The following is a 25379-nucleotide window of genomic DNA, read 5'->3' on the forward strand; positions in this document are numbered from 1 at the left end:
TATATAAAACATCAAGTTTCTCCAAATTGATTCAAGGTAATGCCAATTAAAAAAACTCCGTCATTGATTCATTCACTCATTTATATATGTATATTTTGGTGAAGCTACGTAATATGATTCTAAGATTTATTGCCAAAGCAAGAACCAAGAAGGGCCAAGATACCCCTGCATAAGGAGGCAAGGTGGATGACTTACCCTTTCAGGTATAAAAATTTATGATAAAGCTAAATCAATTAAGATAGTGAATATTAGGACATAGATAAGGAAACGGAAAATGGGCTAGAATAGGGCCGACAAATTAGCTCACGCATATGTAGAAATTTTATTTACAACTCAGCAGGTATTTTAGATCAGTGGGGAAAGGATGGACTATTAAATATACTATGTGGGGACAATTGGTTAGCTAATAAATTAGTACCCAGAATAAATAAAGAGCCTTACAAATAAATAAGAAAAAGACCAACTAATCAATAGAAAAATGGGCATAAGACCTAAACAGGAATTTCACAAAAGAAGAAACACAAATGGCCCATAAACGTACAAAGAGGTGCTCAACTTCATTACCAATCTTGGAAATGCAGATTTAAAAGCCACAGTGAAATGCCATTTCCATCTACCACTTTGGGAAAAATTAGAAAGTTGGAAAATAAGTACTGATGGGAATGTGGAGCAGTGGATACACTCAGCCGTTGCTTACGAGAGGAGCGACTGGTATCACCACTTTAGAAAACATGCAGGAGACCTGGGTTTGAATCTCTTGGGCAGCTACCACCCGTCTGTCAGTGGGGGCTTGCATGTTGCTATGATGCCGAGCAGGTGTCAGTGGAGCGTCCAGACTAAGGCGGCCTAGGAAGAAAGGCCTGGTGGGCTACTTTAGAAAACCAGCTACGGAAAACCCTGATCTGAAATCAGATGTGGGGACGGGTAGGGCCGGGCAGGGTTTCGGTTCGTCGTGCATGGAGTTGCCACAAGTTGGGGACGACTAGATGCCAGCTGGCAACAACAACAGCAGGGTGATAACTTGAGACTGCGAGTACCCTATTCCCTAGCAATCTTTTATTCAGTGGTAATGTAGCCATTAATAATCCTTGCCTGAATTGATTCTGACAATGGTGGTTTGCAAAATGATTTTTCTCCGGGTTTTTCATTTCTTCCATATTTATTGTCTGACATGCCCCTTCTTTCCCCCTCTGTGGGCTCTTGGATTCTTTTTTATTCAGTGTTATTATCCATTACTATCAATATTCTTTTTGATGCTCAAATTATCCCATATTTGGTCAGTGAGAATTACTTCAAGCTGCCTGGTGTGTCCTTTTAATATGTTCTCTTAAGTCTCCGAGCACTTGCTCACTTCTGGTAAAGGAAGAAATTCCACGCTCACCCTGTACTATGCGTGCCCCAGACGCGGAGCCCTTGTTCTTTCAGGGAGGAATGGTATTTAAAAACCAAGTTCTGGGGAATTGGTGTGCTCATGGCTACTGAGGCATCACTGAATGTAAGCCCCTTCAGTGGACAGCCTAGGAAGTACATTTTGCAAAATGAGTTTATACAGACACCTTACATGGGGTTTCCACTCATCTATCAAGTCTGTTTGCTTTTCTCTCAGTGACAATCTTACTTCCCATTAACATCAATACAGTTATGCATTTACTTCACCCTATAGTGGGCAAAATAGTTCTACAATTAGTACATCAAAGCACTACCAATAAAATTCTACAATCTAAAGTCTAAGATATTTTTGCAATTCTTTTTGGCCTAGGATATATCCCATTGAGTGTGTACAGTGTGCAATATTTTCCACTGGTATTTGGATTGATTCTGTTTTTTCTTCTCAGTGTTATCACTCTGATATGCTGTTGGGTTTATTTCTGTTTGTATTCAATTTTAGTTTTTTCTTTCTGGTAAATTTATTTTTACTTTTGACCTTGTAAACATGAACGTGGTTCAAAAGTCAAAACTATATAAATATTTACTCAAAGAAGCCTTATTATCTTCACCCTATTCCCACTCACAGCTGAAGGGAAGTCAAAGGAATTTCAGTAGTGTCTGATTTTCCTTGTGCTTCTCTTTGCCAAAGTAAGGAGAGTCATGCGTATTTATCTTATTTCCCTTTTCCTGTACGAAAAGTGGCATATCACAAACCCTTTGGCACCCTGACTTTTTTAAATTAACAACAGAACTAAATAATACTCCACTGTATGGGTGTACCATTGTTTATTCAATAAGTCTCCTATTTTGGCCATTTAGATTCTTCCCAATATTTTGCTGTTCAAATAATACCATAATGAATAACCTTGTGCATGTACTTGTACTGTTCAGGGGTGTGTCTTCACCACAAATTCCTAGAAGTGGGATTGCCAGGTCAAAGAGTAAATGCATGTACAGTTTTGCTAGATATCCCTCATAATTTATATATATATATATATATCCATATATTGCTTTCTGAGGACTTTCTTTGGCTGTGTTAAGTGTCCAGAAATAATGCAGACTAGGAGTCTACAATCTTTACCTTGGAAATTTTACATTTGCAACCTTTTAAGAGAAGCTGCTTATTTGTAAGTAGTCTGTTCTAAGACAGGAAGGCAGTGCTTCATATTCTCACCTAAATAAATAAAAACACTTCTAAAAGTGATTTGCTCTGAAAAATTCACACAGTATCATGCTGAACTTTGCAAAAACAAAGCCAGCTTTTTTTAAGGGAAATATCCCTCAGCAAAACAAATCTCAAAATGAGTTTTTCTTACCTTGAACTTTGGCATGGCCATACGTAAAAGAGAAAATGGATGTCAAGCCAGCATCAAAGGTTGGAAGACAGATGGAAGACAAAATGATAGGAAACCATCTTACGTTTCTGCTTATGGAGGTAGGAAGCTGATAGCATCTTATTCCAGAAAAAAGTTTTCCATATTTTTATCATCAGGGCTATTTTCTTTGGGGGAGAATCAATGCTTATAGAAACACTTGTCTATACCGTGGGCCTTTGGCTTACAAAGACTTAATATATGAGCTTTGGGTAGAGGAGGGACACAACATTTGGTAATTTATAGTTTTGCTGAGCCTGGAATCTGAATTGTGTACACAGCACCCAGAAAGGAAGCGTATGTTGGTTGGAATGTCCCTTAGCTAGTGAGTGAGCTGTCCTCTCTGGAGCGCTCTTAGTCTTAATAATACAAACATGGCCTACGGGGACAAGATGAATGCCCTCCATTTACACTGTTCCCTAGGTGTTGCTGTTAAGAATTATACCACAATGAATAAATTGTGCGTATATTTTCATATATTGTTGGAGAGGTTTTAGATAATGATATTGTGGGGGAAAAGCATCTATGATCAAATAGATTTGAGCAATATCAACTTAGAATTAAAGCGCATTTCTACTTGGCAGGACTTCTTGAAGCCTTTAACATGCTAACATGCATTAAGACTTTTCAAGAAGGGAGCTCCATTATCCGTGTTTCCAAAACTTATTTGAACGTGGTATTCTCTTTTCACTGAGCATCTCTGCAAAGCAGTATTCAAAGCAGTTGTAAAGCACTGCTCTAGTGGCACTTATACAATTGCGAGCCCATGGCAACAACAGAAAACTAATATACTTACGTTGCCCCAACACGGCATACAGACCAGCCAGCCTTTTAAAACCTGAGTTAGATCATGTCTTTTCCATCCACAAGTACCTGCAACTGTTTGTGAGGGACTTTCTCTGGCCACAGGGATCACTTGGAAGTGCCAGGGAATTAACCACATCTTTCCAGGATCAGCCCTTAACCAAGGATGGGCTGGAGTTATGGATTAATACCCCAGCTCCCTTACCACTCCGTGCAGATACATGAGGTGTGCTCTGTACTGCGTCTCAGAATTCTCTAATGGGACTGGGCCCAGTTTCCCAGTGGTAACCTGGTAGTTAACACACCATCTGTTGACTTGTTTCTCTTCCCTGTCTCACTTCCTCACTCCTCCACCAGTGCCTCCTGGGATTCCCTCCCCCATAAAGAACTTGTACCTGCATTCCTGTCTTAGAGTCTGCTTCTGAAGGAACTCAACTTAAGACACTAAGCTTAAGCTTAAGGGAGGGAGGGCAGGACAGGAAGCCAAGAAGGCTGGTATAAGCTTTTCCCATGGAAGAAGTAGGGTTTAGTTCCCTGCTGAGGTTTAAATCTGAGCAGCCACTGAGTTAAGAACATAGGCTTCAGAGTAGCACAGATGTGAAACTGAGTCTCAACTCTACCATTCATTACGTAAAAATCAGGGGCAGGTTATCTAACCTCTCTAGGTCTCCATTTTATCTGCTGTAAAATGGAACTAATAATGCCTACCTTCATTTTGTAAAATTTGTGTAAAATAACGTACGGGAAGTGCTTGGCACACAGCAGGCGCTCTATACGTGGTTTACTGTCATTATTATTGTTACTAAGTAGTAGCTGAAAACTTCACGGCAAGGAAAAACAAGTATTTTCCTTTAAGTTAGTGCCTTTCCCGTACTTATACATTATATCATCACATTTCACAGTTGGAAGTGACTGTAATCAAGGAACTTTGGTTCCCAGGTGGGAAATCCAAGACAAAGAGGCAAAGAAGCCTGCTCCAAGCTAAGAATTAATTACTATAAAACAGAAATCCTTTGTGTTAAATCACTGTATTTCCATCCTTTATGGTTATCAGGCTAACCCAGACAATTCCAAATATAAACGCTCACTTAATTAACCTCATCAGTTAGTGAGCTACAAAGAGACCCAGAAAGTTTATGTTGCTCCCCTATTTCTTTTCTCCGAAATCACCTATTTTTAATTTTTGGAAAGAAAAAGTAGTGACTCTTTTGCTGCATCATTTGATGTCCTCGCAGAGCTGTCTGTAATTGTTACATTTCCTTTCTGCTATAATAAAATCAAAGTTATGTTTAAAAAGTGGACCGGCAGGGATTTTCCAATGTGAGACATTGAGAACAAAGCTAATCATAATCTTTTAGGAATCTTCTGACTTACAAAATAAGCAGTATCATCAGTGGCCAAAGAAAACAAGCAACAGGGCTAAAACCAGAGATAATTTCTCCTTTAGTTAAGAACTAGGAAACCCTGGCTGCTAACCAAAGTGTCGGCAGTTCGAATCCGCCAGGCGCCCCTTGGAAACTCTATGGGGCAGTTGTGCTCTGTCCTATAGGGTCACTATGAGTCGGAATCGACTTGACAGCACTGGGTTTTTGGGTTGGTTAACAACTATTAGCAAACAGGCTGCTTAATTCAAGAAAGCTCGGTGAGGACGGTGGCCTTTCTAAAACCCGGAGGCTATTTTTCCCTCTGTTATTGGCAAGCTGGCTGACTACATTCGGAAAAGCTCTACAAGGGAGGGTGCTTTTCTAAAATTCCAAGATAATTTTTTCCTCTGTTAACAACTGTCGGCAAACAGGCTGGCCACCCTCAGGAAAAGCTCTACAAGGGAGGGGGCTTTTCTAAACCCAGAGGTACATTTTCCCCTCTGTTAATAACTGTCGGCAAACAGTCTGGCTGCATTCAGGAAAAGCTCTGCCTATTCGCCAGCTCACACACTTGGGCCTTCCAGTTTGGGATTTCACCAGAGTTGGCCCCGTTTTGGAGATACTCCCATTAGTTAGTTCTAAGATTCCAGCACAGAAAGAGGAAGCTTCAAGATAAGGCTCTGCCAAACCGGAAGCAAGGAAAGACATTAAAATTATAAGTCTCAGAATTATCTAGGGAGCTCAGAAAGAGGAATTAGTGCAGTTACAGAGTCCTCTTGAATCAGAATGTGGAAATTATTGGACGATATCATTATTATCACACGCAAGTAAATTTTGACAGGGAACTGCCAGAAATTCAAGCTGGATTTAGAAGAGTACATGGAACCAGGGATATCATTGCTGATGTTGGATCCTGGCTGAAAGCAGAGAATACCAGATTGCTGTTTACCTGTGTTTATTTAACTATGCAAAGGTATTCAACTGTGTGGATCATAACAAATGAATAACATTGAGAAGAAAGGGAATTCCAGAACACTTAATTGTGCTCTTGAGGAACCTGGATAGACCAAGAGGCAACCATTCCAACAGAACAAGGGGATGCTGAATGGTTTAAAATCAGGAAAAGTGTGGTCAGGGTTGTATCCTTTTGTAATACTCAATCTGTACGCTGAGCAAATAATCTGAGAAGCTGGACCACATGAAGGAGAAGCAGCGTTATGAATTGAATTGTGTCCCCCCAAAATGTATGTCAACTTGTCTAGGTCATGATTCCCAGTATTGTGTGATTGTCTACCATTTTGTCATCTGATGTGATTTCTCTATGTGTTGTAAATCCTATCACTATGATGTAATAAGATGGATCAGTGGCAGTTACATTGATGAGATCTACAAGATTCGATAGTGTCTGAAGCCAATTTCTCTTGAGATGTAAAACAGAGAAGTAAGCAGAGAGACGGGCGACCTCATACCACCAAGAAAGCAGTGCCAGGAGCAGAGTGTGCCCTTTGGACCTGAGATTCCTGCGTGGAGAATCTCCTAGAAAAAGGGAAGACTGATGACACAGACCTTCCTCCAGAGCTGACAGAGAAAGCCTTCTCCTGGAGCTGATACTCCGCATTTGGATTTGTAGCCTACTAGACTGCGAGAGAATAAACTTCTCTTTGTTAAAGCCATGCACTTGTGGTATTTCTGTTATAGCAGCACTAGATGACTAAGACAAGTGGCATCAGGATTGGAGGAAGACTCATTAACAACCTTCTATATGCAGATGACACAAGCCTGCCTGCTGAAAGCGAAGAGGACTTGAAGAACTTACTCATAAAGATCACACTGATGAAGATTATACCTCAGCATAAAACAAACAAAAATAGTCAGAACTGGATGGATGCAACATCATGATCAATGGAGAAAATATTGAAGTTGTCAAGGATTTCATTTTACTTAGATCCAAAATCAACACCCATTGAAGCAGTAGTCGAGAAATCAAACAACACATTGCATTGGGCAAATATGCTGCAAAAAGCCTCTTTAAAGTGTTCAAAAGTAAAGCTGTCACTTTGAGGACTAAGGTGTGCCTGACCCAAGCCATGGTATTTTCAATTGCTTCATATGCATGTGAGAGCTGGACAATGAATAAGGAAGACCCAAGAAGAATTGATGCCTTTGAATTGTGGTGTTGGTGAAAAACATTGAATATACCATGGACTGCGAGAAGAATGAATGAATCTGTCTTAGAAGAAGTAAAACCAAAACACTTCTTAGAAGCAAGGACGGTGAGACTTTGTCTCATGAAATCTGGACGTGTTATCAGGAGGGACCAGCCCCTGGAGAAGGACATCGTGCTTGGTAAAGTAGAGGATCAGAGAAAAAGAGGAAGACGCTCAACGAGATAGATTGACACAGTGGGTGCAACAATGTGCTTAAGCATAACAATGATTGTGAGGATGGCACAGGACCAGGCAGCGTTTTGCTCTGTTGTACATAGGGTTGCTATCAAATTGGAACCCCATCAAAGGCACCTAAAAACAACCTGAACCAGAGAAGAAAAAAGAATATTATAGAAGTCTGCCACCTACAGTTGCCATCGAGTCAACACTGACTATTACAGCCCCGTGAGTGTCAGAGTCGAACTATGCTCCAGAGGGTTTGCAATGGCTGATTTTTCCAAAGCAGATGTCCAGGCCTTTCTTCCCAGGTGCCTCTGGGTGAACTTGAACCACCCAGCCTTTCAGCTAGCAGCCAAGCACGTTAACTGTTTGCATCACCCAGGGAGTCCAATTCTTTAGGTGACAGCAGGGTGGAATTTTGCAGGAGGGCCTAGGCTTTCAAAAACCAGCACCCAGCAGTACAGACCAGAGGTAAGGGAACTGAGGACCTTGGGAGAGCGGAGAAGCCCATTGTCCATGCCTCCCAAGTACATTCAGAAGTAAAAAACCAAGCATACATTCACACCTCAGTCCGTGATCTTGCCATGTTCGTCATAGCCAGTACTGTTTTTCATCAAACCCAATAATCTCCTAGTGGTACAAACAGTTAAATGCTAGGCTGCTAACCAAAAAGTTGGTGGTTCCAACTCACTCAGCAGCTCTTCAGGAGAAAGATCTGGCCATCTGCTCCCATAAAGATTACAGCCAAGAAAATCCTATGGGGCAGTTCTGCTATGTCACCTGGGGTCTCTATGAGTTGGAATTGCCTTGATGGCACAGGATGACAACATTGAAGGTGAACAAGGTGGGCTTAGTTAAAGCAATATTTGTCTTGGGAACCACAACATACACTTTCTGGCTCTCTCTCATTCTCTAGTGTGACCCTAATACTTCCCAGCATGTTTTCTCCTTTTCAAATTGGGTGCCTGAGAGCTTGACATAACTAATGCCATGATTACCTATATAGGTTTTCCTCCTTCCTCTGCCTGCTTTCTCCTTCCCACATACTTTTGCTAATGACTTTATTTTGATCTGATGCAAATAATTTTGTTTTGTTCTGTCCCATCACCTGTGACTTACAACCCCCCACAGGGAAATCAGAGCTCAGATGTCTGACATAGATACCTTTAGCCTGATAAGGAGATGTTGCATGTATCTCTTCAGTCTGATAAAGGGTCCCTTGTCACTATCTTGTAATGAATAACTCCTCCGGCCATGCCATCTGTGGGCTACAAAGACACTTCTAACCCTTGTAAAAATTCTATATAAGCTCTAATATAAAATTGCTTTTTGGGATTTCATAGAGACAGCCTGCATTGCTGTCGGGTCCTGGTGGTATACATCTTCTAAATAAACTTTCTCACTCATTCTGACTTGGAGCATGTTTCATTGGCTCGACTGGTCCAGAGCATGAACCCTAATTAGGCAACAAATTTTTGGCCCTTTTGAAACTTGGGTGGCTGTATACACCTATCCCAAGTCTCACTAGGGATGTCCCTTTGCCGTAAAGGTGAGAAAGGGCACAGAAGCTGAAGTCTTTAATGCCCCGTTAAAGGGTGTGGAGGAGACAGCAAGGAAGTTCCAGGAAAGGGATGAAGCCAGGAAGTGTGGCGCCTCAGAGACAAACCACCCTGGTGGTGGAGCCTGGGGTGTGTCTGTGTTAGCACTGTCCTCTTTCCTTTTCTTGGCCTAATCTATTTAGAGAATGCCTCTCCAGAGACGGGCATTATAAAGAGGGTCCCCTCAAGGCCCAGGGATGAGAACGAAACAGTTCAGGGGCACCCAAGTGCATTTTCAAAGCTTGGGAGACTCAGTAGAGCTTTGAGGCACCTCTAGTCAGTCTGTCACTCGGGGGAAGCTTAGTTTTTTAGGGGAATTGTATTCACTCCCTCTCCCCTCCCCCTTACTCTACACTCTCCCAACTCCTTATCCAACCTGTTCACCCCAACAAGTGGGAGCCCCTCATCAGATGCTGACAGGAAAAGCCAAGGAAAGAAGCTACAGTCGGGCTATAATCCCATTTTTGCCCCTCACTGTCAGGTGCCTCAATGTGAGGCAAGCCTGGTCTGTCTGCGTCCTGTCCAGCAACCCGGAGCCTGAAGAAAGCCCCCCAGCTCCCAGTTACCTGATTTTCAGTCCCAAGCTCAGGGGTAGTGGTGTAGAAAATATTCTGGGAGAAGGGAAGGTAACTGCAAGAGGGAGTGGGTTTGGAATATCACACCTCTGGTTAAAAAACAAAGGCCTTCACTGCCACCCCTTCTTCCAGCCCTAGTTTCTCTTGCCCCTCTCTCTAGCACTTGGTGCTCTCCCAGAAGCTCTCCTAATGTACATTTGAAAGGATTACTTTGCCTTTCAGCCACAGAGAGGATTTGCTTTTGAATTAGAAGCTTCAGGGAAGTGTCATGTTGGGGTCCACACCCTTTTTAGGCACAGTTCTGCCTGTGTCGCTAGTTTCTCCCTTTGCTCCCCTCCCTCCATGTGCTGAAAACTCAGAGTTTGTCCTCGCTATGCCTCTCCCTGCTTGTCCCCACCCCGAGGTCCCTTCCTGCATTCATGGTGCCACGTGTGTCAGAAGCCAGGACACAGTGCTCTTGGTGGACAGCTGGGATGGTCTAGGAGCTCTCGGGAAGGGAGCAGAGGAGAGCTGGAGGCATGGGCGGCACAGGGAGGCTTAGCTTGTGTGCGGAGTAGCAACTACGGGGACCAACAGCCTGAGTTTCAACCTCTTAGCGCTATGATCTTGAATGAGATAAATAAAATCCTCGTTTCCTCGATTTCCTCACCTGTAAAATGGGGATAATAAGAGTACCTATTTCAGAGGGTCCACCATGCGTATGTCAGTTTGTCGTACTGTGGTGGTTTTGTGTTGCTATGATGCTGGAAATTATGCAACTGGCATTTCAAACACCAGCAGGGTCACCCATGGTGGGCGGGTTTCAGAGGAGCTTACAGGCCAGGAAGCAGGGCTTGGGGATCTACCTACAAAAAATTGCCAGTGAAAACTTTTGGACTGGCGCTATAGCTGTAATGATAGGTTCGAACATGCGTGCGATTGTGAACACGACCCAGGACCAGGCAACGTTTTAATTCTGTTGTGCATATGGCCGCCATAAGTTGGAGTCAACTGTAGCTGTCTGTCTGTCTGTCTGTCTATCTCTCATCTATCTATCCATCTCATAGGACTGCTGTAAGGATTATAGACAAACGTGCGCAGTACTTCAGGACGGGGCCTGGCACATAGTACATGCTCAGTAAACGTTAGAAATTATAACTGGGGGTCCAGGACATTTATTTGTCAATGAAACAGGGGCTGTACCAACATTGGGACTATTTTTGATCTCTCTGAACAAAAAAAAAAAAAAAAAAAATTTTTTTTTTCTGAACTAAGAAGAAAGGAAAGAGAAAAACTATAAACTTAGATTTATGAAAAAATTCATAATAATACTTACCTAGGGACATTTATAACTAATTTCTACTTACAAAGTAATTATTCTGTCAGAAATATTGTCTTAAGGTTTGGTTCTAATACACATCTGGCCACGCATTTACGAGGACAGATCATGTGCTTCAAATACAAAATAAAACACAGACAGATTTTGTAACAACCCAGCTTCACACCTTTCCCTGAAATCTAAATAAACACCGACTTCTTCCTTTACCAGTCCACAAAACCACATCCAGTGAAGTAAAACAGGATGAAGAATTGAGGTGACGTCAGTGTAAGGATCATGTCGGAGACGGGATGGTGGGGATGTACGCCATCTTTAAAAGTTGGGTTTCTTGAAACGGGCTGAATTAAATATGCTAATTTTTTTTTTTTTAATCGGGTATAGTCATTGGGATTTTTCTTATCTTTTCTTGTTTGGTTTAGGCCTTGACTACTTTTGTGTACAAGGAAAGAGCCAGTACTGACAAGTCAAGAGAAAAAAAACAAGCCTGTTGCCCACCCTGCCACTGTTCTATGTCTGCTGAGAGAACATTTTTAGACTTCCTATTTTCAGAAGCTGTAATCAAAGGATATTAGCTTGACTTGAGCTCTGAAAACCTACAAAATATGGAAATGAAAATTATCCCCATTTATTGTCTCTGTCATTTAAATTAGAGAAGATGCAGAGATAGGGAATGGACATAGTCACCAAAAGAAGTGTTGATATCATGAAGATCAGGAATATAGAACATTTTATAAACACACACACACACATGCACAAACATATATGTGTAAGGAATATGTACATGGTCCCTGCATGGCACAAGCAGTTTGCAAATGGCTGCTAAGCTAAGGGTTGGTGGTTCGAACCCACACAGCAGCTCTGCAAAAGAAAGGCCCAGCTATCTGCTTCTGTAAAAATTAAAGCCAAGAAAACCCTATGGAGTAGTTCTACTGTGTAACACATGGCATCACCATGAATAGATATCAACTTGACAGCCATTTTTTTTTTTAAGTACGTATACATATTCCCTTCAGTTGCATTTGGACATGTGACTTTTTAAAATGCATAATTTATGTTATAAAATTAAATTAAAGAGGACCATCGCAATCATTGGAAAATGCTGAAAACAATAAGGAAGGCTCTAACAAAAATCTAAAATGCTGCCATCTAGAGATAAAAAAATTTTTGGTACATTTTCTTTCAGTTTATATTCTTTGCACATGCATATTTCTAAATGTTTAAATAAAATTTTGTCAATTACCATGGTCTCGGGGGACATCCAGCTCAGTTGGCATAACATAATTTACCCAGAAAATGTTCTACATCCTACTTCAGTGGGTAGCGTCCGGGGTCTTAAAAGTTTGTGAATGGCCATCTAAGATACTCCACTTGTCCCACCCCATCTGGAGCAAGGGAGGGTGAAGAAAACCAAAGGTACAAGGGAAAGATTAGTCCAAAGGACTAATGGGCCACAACTACCGCAGCCTGCACCAGACTGAGTCCAGCACAACTACGTGGTGCCTGGCTACCACCACCAACTGCTCTGACAAGGATCATAACAGAGGGTCCTGGGACAGAGCTGGAGAAAGACGTAGAACAAAATTCTAACTCACAAAAAAAGACCAGATTTACTGGTCTGACAGAGACTGGAGAAACCCTGAGCATATGGCCCCCAGACACCCTTTTAGCTCAGTAAAGAAGTCATTCTCGAGGTTTACCCTTCAGTCAAAGATTAGACAGGCTCATAAAACAAAATGAGACAAAATGGGCACACCAGCCCAGGGGCAAGGATGAGAGGGCAGGAGGGGACAGGAAAGCTGGTAATGCGGAACTCAAGATCAAGAAGGGGAGAGTGTTAACATGTTGTGGGGTTGGCAACCGATGTCGCAAAACAATATGTGCATTATTTGTTTAACGAGAAGATAGTTTGCTCTGAAAACCTTTATCTAAAGTACAATAAAAAAAGTTTGTGTCAATTAAATATGAGTATATACAGTTTTTCTTATTTCTTTCTTCACTGAACAAATCAGGGCCATTTTCCAGACAAGAACATCTAAGACTCTTTCCCATTAAAAAAAAATTTTAAGGCAGCATTATGTCAAGCGTTGAAGTGGAAGATACAATTTTTAGTAATTTAGCCACAGCAGGTGCACAGAACCTGAGGACCAGTGCACAGCTGGTGATGCGTATCTCTGGGGCACCGCACGGTAAAATGAGTTGAGTTGGCATGTGAGAATGAAAAAGTGAGTGGAGATGTGTTATTGACAGCTACTGATAAAAAAATTGAGGGTAGCATTCCACGGACAACAAAACTATTCTTAGTTTGCTTACGTTTCAAAATTCTTATTACTACCATGATAACATGAGAGATACTGCCAATAATCAATGGTTTAAACTTTTAAAAAACCCACATTTTATGTTATCAGAATGAAAAATCGTAATTCATGTCATAGTAACAGAATTGCATGTAAAGTATAAAGGAACGGACAAAGGAGAATTAGTTTGAGCGGCACAGTTTCTGACATCATTGTAATTTTTAGCCTTATGGATATTCCCGGGAAACTTTTTGGATGCTGTTGGGGAATTCCTCCTTGCTCAATTTGGACATATCCTCCTATTATGCACAGGAAGCCAGCACTCGTATAAAGCAACGCCAGCAGGGGCAGGGCTCAGCTGTTCTTGGCTGCCTTCACGTCAGGAGTGCCGGTGTGACACAGCACAGAGGATTCGACACCTGTCCAACTGCTTCGGAAAGCGTAAGTGCAGAAGTCTTCACAGGGGCAGACTTGGGCCGTGAAACAGGTTAGCAATGTGATCAGGCATGTAAAGGCATTCCAATAAAAGGTCTTCTGCAAGCTCTTATTCTACTGACTAGTTACAAACCTGGCCTTTCTCTTTCACCTAAATGACGAAAAATCAGAAATGTTATTTGTTCATTTGAGTAAACGTCTTTGATGTGCACAAAGATTGTGGCACTGGAATTCTTGACTTAAAATCTGATAATGCTGCCATAAAGCCATAATTGTAAAATGACATGAGTAACTGGCTACCCAGAGTTTCATTCCATAATTAATTCTGTACTTTTTCCTCTCCAGAGAAGTATTTTTCGTCTAACCCCTTGAGAAAAACAACTCTGGAGGTCATGATTGCTGGACACTTCCTATCTGCTCTCTCTTTTGGTAAGTCAGTGTTGTCAGTTAGGCTAGAGTTTCTCAACCTTGACGTACTTTGTTATGGAATGCTATCTTGTGAGTTGTGGGATGTTTGGCACCATCCCTGACCTTTAGGTCCAATGTATTATGCCCTAGGCTAGGAGCAATTGGAGTCCCTGTGTGGTGGAAACACTTAAGCGCTAGACTACTAGCTGAAACGTTGGTGGCTCCAAGCCATCCAAAAGTGCCTCGGAAGACAGGACTGGTGATCTGTTTCTGAAAGGTCACAGCCTTGAAAACCCTACGGAGCAGCTCAGCTCTGCACACATGGGGTCGCCATGATTCTGAATCACCTCTATGGCAACTAACAGGGGCAATTTACCTCTCATTGTCTTACCTTCCCCAGGTGCAAAGTGTTGATCATAAATTGCCCATTTTCCTGAGGCACCGTGAGGATTCAGTAGGTGGCCGAGTACAGTGCTTCAGGCAGTGTTCGGCGGTACATATTACACACTCAGCCAAGCCTCGTTATTCTATTAGTCTACTGTAAAGTGGGTAGGCTAGTAGGTTATGGCGGAGGAGTTCAGGAGGGACTATCACAGAGGGGGCTCACAATAAATGCCGTTTTTCCACACACACTTTCTTAATTCTGAAAAGCGAACGAAGGCCACTGTGCTCAAGCATATATGCCATTGGTTCCTGGGGAGAAAAACGCACCACAATTAAGAAAACAAAGAGCTCAGTTGATGGAGTCGAATCGCAGCAAGACTAACCTCTAGCATTTCTTTTGTGTCTCCCCCTAGCGTTCCTCCTGGTTCGAGACAGCGGGGCCTGGACCTACCATACCTCCGTGCAAACCATGACGTACGATGAGGCAAGGGAGTACTGTCAGCAATACACAGATCTAGTGGCGATTCAAAACAAAGAAGAGATCAAGTACTTGAACTCCATATTAAGCCACTCACCAAGTTACTACTGGATTGGAATCAGAAAGGTCAATGGTGTGTGGACTTGGGTAGGGACCCAGAAGCCTCTGACCCCAGAAGCTGAGAACTGGGCTCCCGGAGAACCGAACAATAAGCAAAACGACGAGGACTGCGTGGAGATCTACATCAAAAGAGGGAAGGATGAGGGCATGTGGAACGATGAGAGCTGTAACAAAAAGAAGCTGGCCCTGTGCTACACAGGTAGGGAGTTTGGGGCTGCAGAGAGACTAGTTTCCAGGGTGAATGTCTTGACAAATCCTTTACAACAGGCAAAAACCAATCTCTATTGTGGCTACTTTATGTTCTAAAATATACAGCTTTAAAAAGTTCTGTTTAATGAGTAAAGTATCTCTTTTTGCTCCTTTGTATAAATTTAGCCAAGACTGTGTGTGTGTGTGTGTGTGTGTGTGTGTGTGTGTACTTGGGCAGTGCGCATGGTTAACTCACTCTGCTAAGCCAAATGTTCAGTCCTCCCAGAGACTCTCCAAAGAAAGGCTTGGTGAGTGACTTCCCAAAATCAACCATTGAAAACCCTATGGAGCACAGTTCTACTCTGACGCACATGGGGATCCCATGAGCCGGAATCCACCCATCAAGTGGCTTTTACATACGCAGAGAGTGTGTACACACATGATACATATCTTAGTAACTTCTTCACCTGCCGGAGTGGAACTGTACCCAATATCTGTCAGAATGTGAATTTCGTATGCTAGGTGTTAGCTGCAGCTAACTCTGGAGTGCCACATGTTAACATTCGGGTTTAAAACAGATGAACCTAAGACTCAGATGTGGCGTTTTGTTAAGCACTTTAAATGAAAATCGTTGGCACTGTCTCATCGAGTTCATCTGTACTGCACATTGTTGATGCTAAGCTCACATGCACCTCCTGTCGGCATAAGCCTGGCCCTCATCAGAACTGTTTCCCGCAGCTGCCTGCTCCAACATGTCCTGCAGTGGTCACGGAGAATGTGTGGAGACCATCAATAACTACACTTGCGAGTGTGACCCCGGCTTCAGTGGACTCAACTGTGAGCAAGGTAAATCATGGTCTCACCTCTCACCTCTCCCTTCACGTCTCAGCTGGCTTTGGAGTCAGATCGACATGTCTTCCCTTCCCTGGGGCAGTGTAAAATGGTGGTGAAAAGCAGAGGCTATGGAGTCGCAATTCCTGGGTTCAAATCCCAGGTTCACCACTTAGTACCTTGACAAGGCCCTAAAAGTCCCTGGGCCCCCGCTTTCTCGGTTTTAAAATAAAGATGATGATCAGACCAACTTCATAGGCTTGCAGATAGGATTATGTGAACAAATGCAGATGAAATATTTATATAGTGCCTGGCCCATAGCAAGTTACGGTTTCCAGTGTTTGTTCTGCTTATACCAGGGGAAGGGTGAGCAGAAGTGATCGGGTTTCCTTTTTCAGTTGTGACCTGTGAAGCACAGAAAGCCCCTGAGCACGGGAGCCTGGTCTGCACCCATCCCTGGGGGAACTTCAGCTACAATTCTTCCTGCTCTGTCACCTGTGAAAAGGGTCACCTCCCCAGCAGCACGGAGGCCACACGGTGTACGTCCTCTGGAGAATGGAGTGCTCCTACCGCCGCCTGCAGTGGTAAGTCTCTCTTGAATGCACAGAGCATTCTCTAACTCCTCCCTGATCTCCTTAGTTTTTTATCCCACTTATTTTCAAAATACTAAGGAAAGTTCTTTTTGTTGTTGTTTTTAATAAAACTTGCTCTCTCGGTCAATCAATACAGCCAATCCAGCACCTGCCTGGTTTGAGAGAGGTTTTTATTCTGAGCTTGAAATGGGTGTTCCTGAAGCTCTGGTAGTTCATGAAGGAACACATAAAACAGAGGAACTATTTTCTAGAAATCCGAGTGACCTCCTCAGCTTCTTTGCCTGTTTAACTCTTTCCACACAACACCCTAGCTTAAGGCCACGTGAGTCAAACAGTCTCGGTGTCTTCTCTCAGCTTCATCTTTTGGAGCCAGAGACAAACAAACAAACAAACACACCTTTCCTCTAGCCTGCTGGGCTAAAATACACAGATATCCTGTGTATGTCAGAAAGAATATGGTTTTATCATACCTAGTCATAAATCATGAATTCAAATCTATTCTTTTTACTTATTTTTACCTTACGTAAATAATAAAAATCTCAGAGATCAGTCAGCATGGTCAAAGTAAAAACTAATCAGAGAAGATGAAAATATCAGTAAAAACAAACAAACAAAAAAAGCTTTCCTGTGGATGTTCCCAAGAATTTACGTAGTGTTTTGGGACTTACCTTCTGAAGGCATCTTCCTCATCCCATTAAAAATTCCAATTCAATAGGAAATGAAAATATTACTCTTTGGTAAAGTTTATGGTGCTCTTTCAAATCCGCAGTGGTTGAGTGTGATGCTTTGACAAGTCCTGCCGATGGAACCATGAAATGTTCCCAAAGCTCTGGAAGCTTCCCGTGGAACACGACCTGTGCATTTGACTGTGAAGAAGGATTTGAACTGATGGGAGTCCCGAGCCTCCAGTGTACCTCATCTGGGAACTGGGACAACGAGATGCCAACATGTAAAGGTAAAGTTGCTTTGTAAATACTTACTGTAAAATACCTGAACTGGGCAAACCAGACCTGCTAATATAAATGGGTGCCGTGCACGTTACAGCTGTGAAATGTGGCACCATCAGCCGGCCTCAGAATGGCTCTATGACCTGTAGCCACTCCCCTGCTGGAGAGTTCACCTTCCGGTCATCCTGCCACTTCACCTGCGAGCAAGACTTCAAGCTGCAGGGACCAGCCCACGTTGAGTGCTCCGCACAAGGGCAGTGGAGTCAACAAACCCCAATCTGTGAGGGTAAGCCCAAGGGTCTCTCCTTTACACTTTCCCATTCTGAAAGAGCATCGCTCTTCCAACTTGTGCTGTGAAAATGAAACCAGCTGCCTTCTTTAACTAGAGAAATTAGATTTGATGGGCAACATTCAGCTTGCATTTTCCAGGTACATATAAAAGAGCCAGTGTTGACCAAGGAGAGGGCTGTGTGTGTCAAGCAGCTGACGCTTTGCCGGCCTCTTAACTGTGCTGTGCTAACATACCTTTATAGACATTGGCACGGAGTAAGCAGAATTCTTAACCTAGGGGCAAATCACATTAGAAAAACTTTAAAGTAAGGTCATGAGAACTTGATTTGAATCTAAAACTCTTGTCATAACTCTCTTCTGAAATCACTTATAACTAGCGGTGATCAGAATGCTTCGAATGAGGAGTGATACACAGACACTGTTCATACATATTTAAGCCCTAAAATTTAATTCACTTTGAAAGAAGAGCAGAGATACTGAAAACAAGCCTTGGGCTCCTTGTAGCCAAATACAACACAGAAAGGATGTCAGTGGCAAAGAGCCACACCATCATAGCCAAACTGCAAAGCAGACAAATTTTATGTGGGTGCCTTCTTATTTTTCTTTCTCTTTGGCCCCGTTCAGTAAGCATCCAGGACCCATAAGTTGCACTTTGGCTGCATAAAATCCTTCTCTTGACCCTAACTTCTCTTGAATGTCAGAAGGACAGTGTCAGAAACCACTGTTCTGTTAACGTCTCTCCTTTAGGGCCGTTATTAATGAGGATATTAGAATTCAATAAAACACAGCCATCTTCCCAGGTGTCCAGGAAGTGCGGAAGAGTCTAAGTTTTCTGAGTGTTGTTCTGTCCAAAATGAGCTGGGTTCACTCATCAAATGCCCAGTACCCTCCAGTTACACTCAAAATTTTATGTCATTTTGATGTCTCAGCTTTACAGTGCAAAGCCTTGTCCAACCCAGAGAGGGGCTACGTGAATTGTCTTCCTGGTCCTTCTGGAAGTTTCCAAAGTGGGTCCAGCTGTGAGTTCTCCTGTGAGCAGGGATTTATGCTGAAGGGACCCAAGAGGCTCCAGTGTGGCCGTACAGGAGAGTGGGATGGTGACAAGCCCACATGTGAAGGTAGAGTTCTGTTTTATTTGTTTAAGATGAACGCTATTGAAGAGTAGGGACACGGCTGCCTTGAGAAACCTGTTGTTACTACATGCAAACAAACCTCTCATGTGCTCTCTGGTGTCTTCCAGCTGTGAAATGTGGTGCTGTCAGCCAGCCCCAGCATGGCACAGTGAGGTGTACCCATTCGCCTACTGGGGAACTCACCTACAAATCCTCCTGTGCCTTCAGCTGTGAGGAAGGCTTTGAATTACGTGGATCAGCTCAGCTTGAGTGCACATCTCAGGGAGAGTGGACACAGGAGGTCCCCTCCTGCCAAGGTGGGACTGAGTTCAGACTTTAAGGGCTACAGATCAAGGACCTCAGGAGTTTCTGGTCCTAGATTGCCCAATCGGTTTAATCATAATTTCCTGCATGCTGAAAATGAAGTAGTGCTTATAAGTTACATTTACTGTAACTTTTAACTGTAACGTTTAAACCAGTTCTAGAACTTTTCCAGTAGAGTTTTCTTTACCTCTATCTATGTGCCTATTCTTTGCAGTGGTACAGTGTTCCAGCCTGGCAGTCCCCGGGAAGGTCAACATGAGCTGCAGTGGTGAGGCTGTGTTCGGCACCGTGTGTAGATTTGCATGTCCTGAAGGCTGGACACTCAACGGCTCTGCTGCTCTGACGTGTGGTGCCACTGGACACTGGTCTGGGATGCTGCCCAGCTGTGAAGGTGATGCATTGACTGACGGTGGTCTTCTGGGGACTAGAGAGGAAGGGGAGTCATCAAGCCACAATAATTAACTGTCCATTATGTCCAACCAGTAAGGTTGCCCAGGTTAGAAAGCTGGGGAATATTTATGCAGATAGAGAAAAACAGGAGAGGTGATACGTTGACTGGAAGGGTAGAATCCTGACAACTAGAAAAAGGAGAGCTAGAGGGAAGAGGAGGAAGGGGGAAAAGGGAAATGAGAAAGAGAGAGAGAGCTAGTGGGCACTATTGACCAGGGTGCAGTGTTGTGAAAGAGCTCGGCCAGTTCCAGTTTTGCCAGGGCAGCGGTGGGCGAGCAGCAGTGGGTGGGCAGTGGTGGGTGGGCAGTGGTGGGCAGACAGTGGTAGGCAGTCAGCCTGCAAAAATGGTTTGGAGAAGATCTAAAAGGTCTTTAATGCCATGTCTTTGCCTCATGCATTGGCCTAGATGGTTTTTCTGTTTTATCAACTTATGGAGGAGAAGGTCAAATGGAAAGGACAGAAAGACTTTAAAGTCAATTCTTCCTGGTGACAGTTCTCCCCTTCTTGTTTCCTCAGCCCCCACTGAGTCCAGTGTTCCCTTGGGAGTTGGACTTTCTGTAGCTGGAACCTCCCTTCTGACGTTGGGATCATTTCTCTTCTGGCTTCTGAAGCGCCTTCGAAAGAAAGGTGAGGCCATTCAGGAATGTACTCCAAATATGTTCTTGAAAATATTTTTTTCTCAGAAGATGAGTCATTGACATCATGACCTCCTTTTGCAAATTTAAACAGTGATTAGAATCTAATTATTAGATAACCACTAATCAGCTGCAGTGTAATGAAATGGAAGTCTTAAGAAAAGAGCTTATAGAACAACTCAAAGTGGGGAGAGTTTTAGGAAATACATTAGTCGTGCGACCATTTTACCGCTCAGGCTGCTATTCACGTTGAGTTCTGTGGTGCCCACTGGGGTCGTGTAATGGGGCTGCCATGATTGGCACTCTGAGGAAAATGCACAAAATGCTTCCTAAAATGACTTCTCTGAGATCTAGGCTTAAATTCTGGAGGATCTCAGAGGGAATGTGCAGACATGTTCAGCCACTCTGATGGTTTGTTTGGCCTACGGAATCTTTAAAAATTTTTGAATTAAGTTCTGATATTTATGAAATAGGAAAGTTCCCCCCAAAATCCAGATTGCTGACTTGTTATGAAAATTGGAAGCGTTCACTGGCAAGCTGAGCCTACAGCTATTTGCTGGCAGGGGTGGATTAACCAGCAAGCAGGGTGCGCACTGGCTTACAAGAAGCAAGGTAGGCACGGGCTGGGTTTACTTACTCAATTAAGCTCGTGCATACCTTGGTTATTGGGTAATCCGTCCCAGTTTGCTGGAGTCAGGTAGCTGTGTGACCTCTGGGTGGGGCGGGCATAGTGCACTTTACCCCTGTTTCTACTGTGTCTGCACTCTGGTTATTACAAGGGCTCCGAAGGCACTGAGTTTGTAACCCCTGGATGAATCAAGCCATATTGTTTCTGGCTTTGATGTGTTCATAAAAATTATTTAGTCCAAATTAATGGTTTTCTTTCTCTTGCAGCAAGGAAATTTGTGCCTGCCAGGTATGTTGCATCCTTTTACAAAGCATGCTATTGCACATTCTACATGTTTTCCCTTTTCGTATTGGAAAACAGTGCTTGACTCAGTGTCCTCATGCCTCCCACAGCAGCTGCCAGAGCCTGGAGTCAGATGGAACCTACCAAACTGAGTTAATTTAAGTCCAAAGGAATCAGGTAAGACTGGATAATCTCATGCTACTGTGGTTACATGCCCTGTTGCTCCTTGAACCCTATAAACCTGCCCATTTCTGGAGGAAAATCACCACTTTCAAAGTATTTTCTGCAAAGTTGCTTCATTTCTTTGTATAAGGAGAGGCAAAGAACAAGGGACCTGGCCCTTATTGAGTCATTCCATTTATGAATGATAAGAATCACAATGATCACTAACCCTCATATAGGGTTACTATGTGCTAGGCACTGTTCTAAGTAACTTATAGAGAGAAAAGGGCTTATAAGTGCAATATAGATGGGAGCTATTTTATATTTCTCACTCTGCAGATAAAGAAAATGAAGCACCAGGAAGTTAATTACCTGTCTAAAGTCTCAAAGCTAGACAGTGGTGTAGCCAGTATTCAAACCTAGGCAGTCTGTTCTAGAATCTCTGTTCTTGAGCACTCTGCTATGCTTGTGAGAATTTGGAGGGTCCAGTCCCTCTGCATAGAATTTTGATGTTCATATTTGGGCTACCCCATGAAACTGTGCTAAAAACTGCATTTTTGTATTCCCTATATTTCGAGGGAAAGTAAGGAAGAGCGGTGTGTTTCCACTGGTGGCCTAGTTTTGGGGGAGGATTTTCCCACTGTGCTTTGTGGTTATCCATCCCTGCTTATCCGATTAGTTGCAGACAAAATCCAACTGATGAGAAGCCCTGTTTTATTCTCCTGACAGTTGCCTATCTCTAGAGTTGTAGTTATACCTTTGTAATTAAAGTTCAAACTCCTAGAGAACTCTGAAGTGCCTGGGTGTGTAGCAAAGGCTACAATAATAGCACAGCCAGCCTTGATACATGGACACACGATGGAGCTAAATGTTAAAGTATAATCCTTTAAATAACAATGATTTAAGGGTAATGCACCTCATTAGATCGAAATAGTATAGAAAGATGGTCCTTGGACAAAAAAAAAAAAAAAAAAGACAGGTACAGTTTATTCCTATATCATCATTCTTATCATGTTTATAAAAAGAGGGTTTGCTATTTTTAAAAAATATTTTATCTTAACTTTCAATTAGCAAATTCCAAGGCACAGATTTAATTCCCAGGATAAGCTTGGTAACATACTAAGTAGTACTAGCAAATTGGAGTGGAGTAAGAAATCCACTATATTTTCATAGCCCGTGTGGCTATAAAAATACGATCAGCAATTCATAGACGTAGCGTTCTGCTCACTCACAAGCAGATATACTCAGACATGTTCCACTGGGAAAGTAAAGGACAGAAAAGGAATGTCTTTGGATGTTACGGTTCTTGTGTGATGTTATCCCGTGTAGCTAGGGCAGTAGCTAAGAACTTAGGCACTCTGGAAATGGACGTGAACTTCTAGACTTTGCATCCTGACTCTGCCACTTAATAATAGTTCTATAACCCCACGGAATAAATAATTTTTGTTCAGTTTTTTAAAAATTGTGGCATATACATATACACACATATACATATATACATACACACGCGCGCACGCACAGGCACATACCTGTTGCCATCAAGTCAATTCCGACTCATAGCGACCCTACAGGACAGAGAAGAACTGCCCCATAGAGTTTCTAAGAAGCTCTTGGTGGATTCGAACTGCCGATCTTTTGGTTAGGAGCTATGGCACTTAACTACTACTCCACCAAGGCTTGCATATATATATATATATTATACCACATATACAACAAACATCTGCCACTGATATGTGTTGTTATATATAAGAAAACGTCTGCCATTTCAGCATTTTTTACGTGTACAATCCCGCAATATTGACGACGTTCATCACACTGCATTTCCAAATTTTCCCACCACCCTTACCAGAGGCACGGTACCCCCTAAGCAATGACTCAGTATTATTGCCCATCTCAGCACAGTAAGTGCTTAGAAATTTGCCAGACATTTAACAAGACTCATATTTGACAACCCCTGTGAGAATGTTGGTGGCGTAGTGGTTAAGTGCTAAGGCTGCCGACCAAAAGGCAGGCAGTTCAAATCCACCAGGTGCTCCTTGGAAACTCTATGGGGCAGTTCTACTCTGTCCTGTAGGATCGCTATGAGTCAGACTGGACTCAACAGCAACGGGTTTGGTTTTGTGAGAATGTTTACAGGAGCCTGTGTTAGAAGCTGGATTTTTCTTTTAGTAGGCAGAAATGCTAAGTGTCCTGACGCATGCACTCCTGTTTTTGCAGGAACACACTGGGGAACTGAAGCAATTCCCTGAAGACAGCAGACAGACAGTTCTCCTTAGATCTCTGACCTTCTCGCCTCCCCTGCTGAATCTGCTGCCTTAGCAGGGGCTGGGGCACTCACAAGGACGTTAACAGTCCAAAATCCAGTGGGCAAGGCCAGACTTACGCCGAAAAGACTCAGGTTTCTCTTTCCTATTCTCAGAATCAGGAAAGTGTTGGGTACTGAAGGGAAAGGAGTCCGAGGCTCTGGAAGCCCAGAATTCCTTTTCTAACTCTCGCTTCTTACCTTGAAACCTCAGTGAAGAAGTGCAGTGTTTTGTGGCTTTGTGTCTTTCTTTTGTCCCTCATAGTGCTTCAACTGCTGTCAAGGGGATAAATAATAATTCTGAAGAGCTTAGAGGAAACGGATTGGCCAAAAATATTCTGGTACTAACTTGAAAAAATGGCAGATTTTAATGCTTATAGGAGACTGCACGAGAAGGGTTGTTAAAGGTGGAAACCCTGCTCCATGCAAGGGTCGTGAAGTCAGCCTTCTTATTTTATCCCTGTGGAATTCCGTGCTTTTTAAAGTGTTCTTAGAGACTGTGTTCTTTTTACTTGTATTGAATATGGGCTAATGTTCCACAGTTTTTATTCAGTAAAAGTGTTGTAGTGACTTCAAAAATATATAACTATTAGAGACAATGATAAGGAAACAGTTTCCTTTCCTGGATCACCATTTCTTTGTTTTTAACAATTTCTAATGGTATTTCTGTGGTAAATTTATTTTAAAAAAGGGAAGATATTGTTAAAGGTTTGACTATTTTAGTAGTGTTTAAACATGAGTAGTATCAGGAGAATAAAAACTGAATGGAAGGTTTATAATTCTCAGGTATTTTTAAAGAAATATGTGGTTCCCGTGATGAAAAGCTCCCATGCTGACCTAATGTTCTGACTTTGTAAAAGCAGAAGTGAAAACAAATGAAGGTACAACTTCATGGATGTCTTTGTTAAGAATAAACAGGACTATGTACGTGCTTTGCTCTCCTACGAAGGCGAAGTGTGTAGAGTTCAAGTTTATTATGTAAGGTTGTAAACGCAGGACTGGAGTTTACCACGTGATGGATTTACCCACCGGATTTTGGAAAAGTGAAGGTGTTGAATATTTATTGCCTTCTTGTTTTATTTTGTGTGTAGGGTGTTCTTGGTTTTTTGAGGGTGTTCTTGAAGAAGGGAAAGCCTAGATGAGCAACTATTTATGTTTATTTGTAAGCAGAGTTGAACACTCCCAGCCAATATCCAGTTATCAGTGGATCACTAGCAATGGGAAATTCTCAGCCAGTAATTGTCAAAGCTGCTGCAGCACGGAGGGCGTGGGAATCGAAAGGCTGCCACAGCGCCACCAGCTCAGCATGTTTTCAAAAGGAAGGCTCAGAGACTCCTGCAACGTACCAGCAATGGCAGAGCCAAGAGAAACAGGGTGTGTGATAAGGATCAGGGCAGCAGAGGTTTTTTTAAAGAGGCAGAAAGACTCTGGACAAAGAGAGAGAGAAAGTGGGGAGGGGAACAAAACGAAACCACTATTGTGCTCAGGCTACATAGGAAATGAATTATTATTTTGTAGAAAATTGTTCAAATGTTGTAAATATATATTACTTCATTGTAAATAATTGTATGAAATGTAAACGTGGTATGTGTTCAGTTTTATAAAGTATTTTAAATTATTATTTAACATACCTTGAAGTTTTAAATATGTATTTATTGAAGCTTACA

At 42.5% G+C, this 25379-nt stretch overlaps 1 protein-coding gene across 2 annotated transcripts; it reads left to right on the forward strand.

Moving 5' to 3' along the window:
- Positions 1-13480: 13480 nt before the first annotated feature.
- SELE (selectin E) lies at positions 13481-25379 on the forward strand. Of its 2 annotated transcripts, none has more exons than XM_049881285.1 (14): positions 13481-13582; positions 13922-14005; positions 14782-15165; positions 15894-16001; positions 16385-16570; positions 17349-17534; positions 17624-17812; positions 18747-18935; positions 19058-19246; positions 19468-19644; positions 20220-20330; positions 21233-21254; positions 21359-21425; positions 23628-25379. In XM_049881285.1, the coding sequence occupies exons 2-13, from the start codon at positions 13969-13971 to the stop codon at positions 21408-21410; spliced, it is 1830 nt and encodes a 609-aa protein (XP_049737242.1). In that variant the 5' UTR covers positions 13481-13582; positions 13922-13968; the 3' UTR covers positions 21411-21425; positions 23628-25379. The 2 variants fall into 2 exon arrangements, with proteins under 2 accessions (XP_049737242.1, XP_049737243.1); XM_049881286.1 differs by having other exon boundaries at positions 21362-21425.

Source organism: Elephas maximus, chromosome 3 (genome assembly GCF_024166365.1).
Source record: "Elephas maximus indicus isolate mEleMax1 chromosome 3, mEleMax1 primary haplotype, whole genome shotgun sequence".
Taxonomy (NCBI): domain Eukaryota; kingdom Metazoa; phylum Chordata; class Mammalia; order Proboscidea; family Elephantidae; genus Elephas; species Elephas maximus.